Source organism: Eleginops maclovinus, chromosome 6, assembly GCF_036324505.1.
Source record: "Eleginops maclovinus isolate JMC-PN-2008 ecotype Puerto Natales chromosome 6, JC_Emac_rtc_rv5, whole genome shotgun sequence".
NCBI classification, from domain to species: Eukaryota; Metazoa; Chordata; class Actinopteri; order Perciformes; family Eleginopidae; genus Eleginops; species Eleginops maclovinus.
In genome coordinates, this window is record NC_086354.1 from 13,960,861 (window position 1) to 13,970,396 (window position 9,536).

At 42.1% G+C, this 9,536-nt stretch overlaps 1 protein-coding gene across 3 annotated transcripts; it reads right to left on the minus strand.

Moving 5' to 3' along the window:
* Positions 1-3,822: 3,822 nt before the first annotated feature.
* On the minus strand, positions 3,823-8,961 carry LOC134866404 (uncharacterized). Of its 3 annotated transcripts, none has more exons than XM_063886557.1 (10): positions 8,899-8,961; positions 7,783-8,512; positions 7,342-7,519; positions 6,817-6,957; positions 6,180-6,677; positions 5,868-5,972; positions 5,611-5,703; positions 5,207-5,256; positions 4,829-4,891; positions 3,823-4,568 (listed from the first exon to the last, which is right to left on the minus strand). In XM_063886557.1, exons 2-5 carry the CDS (start codon positions 8,496-8,498, stop codon positions 6,477-6,479), a joined length of 1,236 nt encoding a protein of 411 aa, XP_063742627.1. In that variant the 5' UTR covers positions 8,499-8,512; positions 8,899-8,961; the 3' UTR covers positions 3,823-4,568; positions 4,829-4,891; positions 5,207-5,256; positions 5,611-5,703; positions 5,868-5,972; positions 6,180-6,476. The 3 variants fall into 3 exon arrangements, with proteins under 3 accessions (XP_063742627.1, XP_063742625.1, XP_063742626.1); XM_063886555.1 differs by having other exon boundaries at positions 4,829-4,937; XM_063886556.1 differs by lacking the exons at positions 3,823-4,568; positions 5,868-5,972 and having other exon boundaries at positions 4,596-4,937.
* Positions 8,962-9,536: the final 575 nt, after the last annotated feature.

Sequence of the window (9,536 nt, forward strand, 5' to 3'; positions counted from 1 at the left end):
CTTTCATAGAAATACAGATATTTTCATATCACACACACATGCTTTAAGTTGACCAATAGGACGATACGATTGTCAAATTCTTCCTCTATTTAAACACAGCATTCCAGCCAAGGAACAGGGGGTTTTTTAGCCGTCTAGCAGTTAAAACATTGACCGATCTCTGCCCCTCAAACTGAAAGGTAGTATAAAAACATAGCTTTTATATTGCCAATTTCCTGGTCTGGCCTATATAGTTAATATAGCTTTATTGGCCCCTTTTAATTCAATTGCATGATGTTGTTTCAGGTTTCAAGCTAGTTTTTCGTAGGTTGCCACAATTTTGTTTAAGTCTGCCCAAGCCTTTGATGTTAAGAGCAAGAATATTTAAATGAGATGTAGGCTGCTTATGGACTAAATGTGGGGTAACATTCGATTTTACTGCAACTATTGTAGAACTACATATATTTATCTGTGAGTTTCATAATCCGAATATTAAAAACATCATTGCAATGGAAGCAGAAGATCCGCACTTGGCACAGAAGCATAAGACGTAATTTTGAAACTGCTCAGGGAAAACAGCTGGTTTGGTAGTGCATCCACACATTCCACTGACCCCCCCCCCTATCTTGTCTTCTCGGACAGGCATGCTAAGAGGACAGGTGTGAGCCTATTGCCTGCACATATGCACACAGCCGGGATTGGGATTTCAATAATGTCATTCACTGGAGCTGAATAGAAGTCAGTAGGGGCCCCGCTCTGTCCTGTGCTTCTGGTTGACAGACGAGCAGCCGTGTCTTTGTGCTGAGCTGAGGGGCCCCGGATCACTAGGCAGAAAGGCGGAGGTGGAGGAGGAGACGGTTGGTGGATTTATGGGGGTTTTAGCTGTGGCAATCATTGGACTCTGTAGTCACTTAGGGAAGAGAGGAGGAGCAGTGGAGGTTACGGTTTTGAAGGGCTGAAATAGTGGCAGCCGTCAAAGCTTAAGGTCATGTGTCAAGTCAGCGCTCGCTTCTTTCATCATAGCAGATGGAGTTTTTGTGTGCCTCAGTTTATTCTTCCTATTGTGTCTTTTGGCTGTGCATTGACTTAACTGTTTGAACTTCTTTACTTTACTGTTCCAATCAGTAGTGTAAGCATGTTAGATTGTTTTCTGGCATGCAGGCAAATATACTGTAAATGTTTAAGTATACCCATGTGTGTGTGTGTGCAGGGCAGAGTGGGGTGTGAGTGGAGGGCCTGGTTGATCCCACCTGCTGAGGTCCATGAAAAGCTTTGCAGTGTCGACCTGCCACAATACCCCAAAGCTGTTGCTCCTGCTGCTGCCTTGCAGTCTGCTCTTCAAGGGTCTTTTCTTCTCTCAGCCTATGTGCTGCGACCATAATAAACACTTCCCCAAAAGGATCTGTACATCCAGTCTGCCAGGGGTCGTATGAATATGAATGCATGGCACACGCAACTGCTGCTGCTCCAATGCATCCCCCTTTACAAAGCTTAGACTGGTTTCCCAAATCCTTTACAGCTTGAAGCAGTCATCCATCTAGTTAAAAGGTCAATCTATTGAAATCCCTACAGCTTTAGAAGCTCTAGTCGCCAGTGTTTTCTGACAGTATGTTAAATGACCTAAGTTTGCCAGGCATGTACGATGCCAGCTACTAAGAAACATTGAGCATATTTTCAATATATCATAGGGTAAAACAATGTATGTCTGTTTTGCTTGCTTCATTGTAGATGTGTTTTTTCACTCTCAGATTTTTTCTGTGCTTAGTCTAGCTTGAATTAGATGTGTAGCCTTTGTTGTGGCTGTTAGCTTAACGTCTAGCTTAGCATAGCTAACTTGCTTAGCCTGTAGTCATCCACAGTTAGCCTCTTCAACTTAATTATGGTTTGTCTCTTCTAGAGACACATGTCCGCAATAGCTGGGTTTCAGTCACGTGATTATGATGTCGCCCGAAGGTGGCGCGATTTGAGATGGAGGGCAGGAAGTAAAAATGGAGAATACGTCTATGGAGGAAACCGTTGCAGAGAGTCCGTATTGTACGGATTTAGATCCAGTTTCAAGACAAAGATACAAGCAATTAATTAACAAATCTGTTGGACCTGACCCATATCTCATGAAGATGAGTGAGTTTTCGACAGAAACCTAAAGATTTGCCGACAATCGAGGCTGTTGATATCACAAAGTATCTGGTCCTTCAGACATCCTACTACACCAAACTGCAGATGAAAGTCTATAAAAGTCTGGAGGCATATCACTTTTTTGTCAGCGGTTGGGTCCACAGCCTCGGTACCAAACGTCTCCACGATGATTATCGTTTTGTCTTCGCCAGGGTGAGTGTTTGTTGGAAGACATCCGCCATGACGTCTGTCAGTTCGTGCGTGGCAACAGGATATTTATGGAGACAGGGACAGTGTTGGATGAAGGGAGGAGGGGACAACCAAGAACATCTGAGGAAAACATCCATTGTGTAAGACAAGCCTTTGATCGTTCTCTCTCATCCATCAGTACTACTGCAATTGTACGCGTACGTGCTTGAAAATCGAATTCGAGGTTTGCATAGATTTTCAGACGATCACATTTGTAATAATTAATAATAATGCTGGTTACACATCTTAGTACAATAATTGACCTTGATCATTTAATGTCCCATTCCCACTGATGCCCTCTGGTTGTGGGTTGTCAGCTGGCTGCTTCGGTTCGGAGCTCTCAGCAGTCTGTTGGAGATCCAACATAGCCTCAGCACATTCTGACTGTCTCTGTTGGTGTTCCTATAGCTTCATCCTCTGCTGTCGTTGAAGAGATGCCTCTGATTTGGACTTAGTTTTTTGGTAACCGAGTTTGACCATCGTAGCCCAGTCTACCGACTCAACGTCACTCAAAGCGCTAGGGCAGCCTAAAAAGTCCCAATGAAGTCCCTATTAGACTACCGGCAACTTAATAATCATTACTAAGTAACAGAGCATTTGACGACAACCAAATGCTACATAAACACAGCCACAAAAACCAAGTAAGCTAGCTAACATACCTCTGACGAAGTGGTCGCTGCAGACACGGCATTAGCAGACTCTGCTCCTCCCAATCGCAGAAGTAGGTTTAAAATCCACTTTTTACGGCGTAGTTCTGAGAGCTTTTTACATTTCTCACCTTTGGCAACGACAATCTTTGGTACTCTGTAAAACACCTTTTCCTTTTCTCGGTTAGAACGATTGGAGCCGCCGTAAACTACACAAAACATTAGCATTTTTTCGGACGGCAGATCCTCAGAAGCTACTTCATTTCCTGCCCTCCATCTGAATTTCGCGCTCTCGGGATGCAGCAGTGTGACGTCACGTGAAACCAACCTATAGGGAACAGTTTATTTTGTGTCTAACATAACTACTGCCTAGCACTCAATCTAGATTGAGCCTACACTCACAGAAATATTTAACCCTAATTTATAGGATTTATGTAATTGAATTACATGACAAAGTTCCATTTAATTTTTTGACCATAAACCTACCTAATAAACTTTACATGATGCATATACATCAGTGTAATAAAGCCTATTCATTTGAAATGCATAATCACCAGGTTTATGTATTCAGTATTAGTATAATTTATTGAATTTAAATGCATATTCATCAGATTATGTATTCAGAATGCATTAAGTATATTTGTTTGAATTACATAGTAATTAAGTTACTTATTCAAGATGAATAATGTTTGTTTGAAATGCATAACAATTAAGCTTAAATTAAATTACAATGCATTAGATTTATGTATTTTTGTGATTAATATCTAATTAATTTTTCTATTTTCCATTCAACAATATCTCAATGATGCATACAATCAGAGCACCTTGTTGATTCAACAAATTTATTAACATTAAAGCACACCTCTTCTTTTCACACATGGCACAGACACAGTACTCTGCAGGTAGTGTAGCTCTTCAACTTAGTCAACTACTGCTGCAGATGGAACATGTCAAATGTTTTCCAACTTTGATAGAACAGAGGCAAGTTAGGAAGGCTAAACAAAGTTTTAACTCATCACCTGACAGGAACATAGTTAACTGAGCACCTGCCGTTTCTAACTTTCTGTGTGTTCGTTATGTGTGAATCACAAAAGCAATTTGAGTTTGAGTGCTTGTACTTTGGGGGAAAGCTTGGACGATTCCAGGTCCATCAGGATCTTCTGGTAAACTTCAAAAGTATTCTTCAAGCTTTTTGGATAGCTTAATTAAGTGCGTAGATCAACCCATAAAGCATCACGCATGCATGGTTGATACTCTGGAGGTTGTGGAGAACTTCGACCCCTTCCAGGACCAAACCGACATCTGCAAAGCGTCCACCAGGACCATCAGGATCATCACTCTCAGCTTGAACGGTGTAGATTGCCATGGTCGGGAAGATGGAGGGAACAGAGAACAATGAGCTGTGTCACCCTAACCTTGACGTTTGACCACCACATTCTAAGCAGCTTATTATTGAGGCCAAGTGCGTGTTAATTTGAAGAAATTCCCTTAAGGCACTGTAGATATAGCATTCATGAGAATGAGATGGACACAAGTTCAAGGTCACAACGACCTCAAGATCTTTGACTCCCTAATAGCCTGAAACAAAACAAAAAGTCCAAAAGTTACATTACGTATAAATGGAGTTGTACATTCAATGATCACCAACTATTTAAATATGATAAAAAGTGGTCACAATGAGGGTCGCGTTAAAGAATTTCAATACCATTTTTACCGTGTTTGTGGGTCTGTGCCATAATGAACAGCATGCCGTGTCACATTGCATAAAAGTAATACTCTTAATCCTTTAATTTTGTGAATTGTTTATGGTGCAAATGAAACATAAGATAGTAACTTACATGTTCATAGGTTAGTCCTCCTCTGAGGGTAAGTTTCCGAGCTTCTTTAGGATGTAAGGATTTCTGGGGAGACAAAAGAGACTGCACTTTATCCGATGAAGCCTTTGACCTGCCACAATAAAAATTGAGTCAACAAAACATCCCAACTTAAAATGTAAAAAAAGGAAAAATACAGGACCAGGAACCCATTTTATTCAGAGATATGTGAACTAATTGAAAACATTCTCATCAGTAACCAATATATGAAAGAGCCAAATAAGAAACTGTTCTTTGATACAATGTAGGGGAGAAAGGACAGTAGGACAGAGGCAAACCTCTTCTGTCCACCCCCCGCTCCCTCACTCCTATCCTACTGAGTATCTTTACTACTACACTTACCTCTTGACATCCGGCTTTGGCTTTACTGACTGCCTCAGATCCTCAGCTGCCTTTTGACAGAGAAAAACAATAATTATCTCATTATTTCTCTCCACTGACATAATGCGCAAACACATAGTTCGAATATCTGTGTTTTTTTTTAGGGAATATTCGAATGTCATTTTTGAGCAATTTTGACAGCCCTAATTGATATCAGCCCTAAATACACTACAAGGTAGGGTAAAGGAGGAATACAGGAATGGCATTATCTTTGTAAACTATGGGCCAATCACAGAAAGAGGGAGGGAGAGAGACAGAAAGGAGAGAGTAGGGGGAGAGAGACAAAGTGTGATAGGATAGAGAGAGAGAGAGACCAGTTGATCAGTCTTGTGCTGGTTAGAGTTCCAGTCAACATGTCCACTTACTGGCAATAACTTCAAGGAAGACAAGAAAGCTTCCCTCTCTCTGATGTTCTCAAGGCGTTTGAGTTCGTAAGCAGACAGTCCACAACATGCATCCTAGTGACACACACACACCCATAAGAATCAAGCTGTTCAGAATCAAGAATCAAAATCAACCTGACATAATCTGAAAGGCCTTTCTTACTAAATAACATTTCCAAAACAGGTGTCAATTACATAACTGCTACTTTATCAGAACTGTCAAGTTTATGTGTCCTTACCTTCTTGTTTGGGGCAGAATTATCGTCACTGGCATATTGGAGACGCTTAGGTGCCAGGACCTGACCCTTAACCTCAAGCTCTTCCGGACCATGTGGATTTACTTCCTACAAGTCACAGCAGTACCACCATTGCCTTGATGGAGTTTCTTTCTCAAAACAAACAACCCATTGGACTCAATGACAAACTATTGGTGGTCAAGGTCAATGTGACCTAATGTCCATCCCATTGTCATGAATGCCACATGTTATCAGGCACACCTGGAGGGAAATTAATTACATCTGGCACAAAGGACAGAAGGATGACATACTTACCACATATTCTTTGACCAGTGTCTCTAGGTCTTCATTGAGATAGATGCTCAGACAGCTCAGCACACAATCACGCCTCACGTTGATGTCTTCACTCTGAAACAAATGTTAAATGTGTCCGAGACGCATATTGAGGCCAGCCAAGCCACTGACATTTCCCACCTTGACCATCCTGAACTCGCCTGATTTCACCCCACTCAGTCGAACTCACACAGGTCTGAGCCCGCTCACTACACAGTAATTTTGAAAGTGCCTATCCTTTTCCAAACCGTTAACAAAGGAGTTTCCCATATGGCTGAGTCAAACAAACCATATGTGTATTAGGTTAGACCAAAAAATACTTATATCATCCGTTTTTGCCATCACAGCTCTGATCTTTCTTCCTGCAGCTCCACCTTTGGTATGGAAAACTCTGATCAGGTCGTCGGTCAGGCGGTCCAGTTCTCCAAGGAATTTGGAGGTCAGAGGTATAGTCGTCAGCCGCATAAACTCCAAGTTGATCTGTAAAAGACAGCACAGACAGGATACACACTTAAACAGGGGCAAATGTTGCTCAGTTGGTAGAGAGGTCATTCATACACCGAAGGTCCGTGGTTTTGAATCCCGGCTCTGACGTGAGTTACTTCAGATTCACACTTACCTCACTGACGTCAAAGAGTGCTGGCCATTTGTTCAGGAACTCCGGAATCTTCGGCTCCTGGAGAATCTCCTGCCTCCTAAGCGAGAAGGTACGCTGCATCTTCTCCTTGATCACGGCCTCGTCCTTTTTCTTCTTTTTTACCTGAAATGGAATGAAACTTCATTGTCATTATACAGCACAGATACTTGTAAAATGAGATTTGGTTAGAAACTCTCCTCAAGGGTACACAATAAATTGAGAAACAGATAATACAAAGGGAAACGCTAAGCTAGATGCTAGACAATATGATTAGGGAGTAAGAATATTATACAAACAGTTGTGCAAAGTAACCAGAAAACAGCTGAGGTGTCCAGTCCTGTGCAAATTGAACTGTTGGGCTGTTTGAGCTGAGCTGGACAGGAAGTATAGTGCCAAAAACATGACGGGTACAAAGCTGTGATCATCATGTGATCATGTACATACTGGCCATGCTGTGAACAGAGTGAAATCATGGATAGGTAAGATACAAAGTATTGCACATTATACCTCTGTCAGTAGAGCCACCCTTTCCACCTCCAACCCGTCTCTTGTTTCACCACTAGGGATGTTTGAACAGAAATTGACATCTCCCTTCCTGGGCTTCTTGATGTTGGCCGCTGGAGTCTGCTGGCCACTTCGCTTGTTTTTTAGAGAGTTGGTGGTAACCTCGGGGTGTCCAGCTCGGCTGAGGAGAATAATTATATTTTATTAGCAGTTTTCACTGACCAGGATCACAAATTGCTTCACAATTTAAACACAATGGGCTCTATTTTGGTTTTGTCCTAAACGCCATGTCTTTAATACATTTATGCTGGCGCAATGTGGTACAAGACCTTCAATTCAACTGGCATTTAATATCTTGCACCACCTTGCACCGGCACAAATATATGTTAAAGAATAAGCCTTAGCACAGCAACAAAAAAAGAACCCATTAAATAAAACACAAACCTCAGCTTGGTGCGGAAGTTCATCATTTTTATCTTCAGGTAATGCTTCCAGCCACAGTATCCAGTTCGTGTTGCTTTTTCCAGTAAACATGGAAGTGACTGTGTCAGAGCCTTTGCCACTTCTTCTAACTGCTGGTCACATGGGTAAGCTGTGTACTTTATTATTTCCTCAGCAGGGCCTTCAAGAATATCTGAGCGTACTTTTGGCGTAGGAGACAAGAAAGTTCTGTGTGCCTTGAACTCATCATTTCCTGTCTGGAGCATAATCTCGGCCCAGAATGAGAAGCGTGGCACGACAAATGGTTTAGGCCAGGAGCAGGACCGGGTCTCGGGCGATGACAAGATGATGGTATCATGGCTGGAGAAGGAGTCTGAATCACTCGGTTCTTGTGATGAAGAGCTGGCATTGGAAGGAGTACCTGGGATTGTGCAGAAGGCATCTTCCATTAGTTGTGCTGACCTGGTTGTCTCATTAATTATGTACACCACTTTCGAAGTCCCTTTATCTTCAAGTTCTGATATTGACAAGAGATTCATGAACTGATCATCCATGTCTTTGTCTTTGTACTGAAGTCTGAACTGCTTAGTCACTTGAAAGAAAGTCTGGATTTCAAGAGCCAAGTCCTCTACAGTTCTTGGTATTCCGGATTCAATGGTGAGTTTTCTTGCATCGTCTTCACCTCCAAAGAGGACTCTGAAGGTTACTCGTCCTGCCATCCTGCCTTGCTAATCTAAGGTGGAGACACAAATACAGAGTAGACAGGTATTAGTCTTGGTATTCAATAATCACATGGTCAGGACACAGTCATTGCCTAGATCTGATGAGGCTAGGACAGTAAAGAGGAGGGTAAGAGAGGTTAGTAGAGCAAGGGCTCAGAGAGCAAGGAGGGTAACAGAGGAAGTTTGTAGAGAGAGGCTAGAGGAGACTAGGGTAGTGAGGAGTTTAGTAGAGAGCGGAGACTAGGGAAGTGAGAAGTTTAGTAGAAAGCAGAGACTATGAGAGGTCAGTAGAAAGCAGGCATGAGTACAGAGGTATCCACAAAGTTTATGTGGTGGACAAAAACCACATTTGTTACTGAAGAATTGTACACCACACTGTGAATTATAAAAATCAAACCTCTGATGACGATGTGTCTCTTCAGGGTCACCATACGTCTGGATCCGACTGTGTAGGCCACAACTGGATAGCAATCTGTCAGCTCCTCAAGCGGAACAAGGGCAACCTCTCTTCCTGGTGACAACGTCAACTGAAAGGCCCTAAAATGGTCCTGATACCAAGCAAAATATACACGAACTATGAAGCTCAACTCATCTCTGACTATACATATTTGTAGGATCTCTGCAAATTCAGGCATTCCAGCAGTTGAACCACATGCCAAAATCATCCCTTTTCTGTAGTTGATCCCTCTAGTGGTGACATTCTTTGTGAGATGTACTTGACTAATGTCTGGATACTTCTTTCTGAGAGCCATTACAACTTCCTCATTCAGAACATCAACAAGGACTATGGAGACATTCTTAACTTCCACATTTGATGCACTGAGACTGGATGAATGCAAGTGATAACTGATCAAATGCTGGTGTTGTTTGCCAGAGTGAGTGCAATATTCCTGAAATTGTTTGAGCTACTTGTTTAAAAAAACAGTTTTGCCTCAAATCTTATCGTCCATACACCCACAAGAGGGACAATGCACCTGATCAAGTGTGAGTAGTGCTCAAGATAGTGGTGTTTAGGTTTCAGCGTCTGACCTGGGA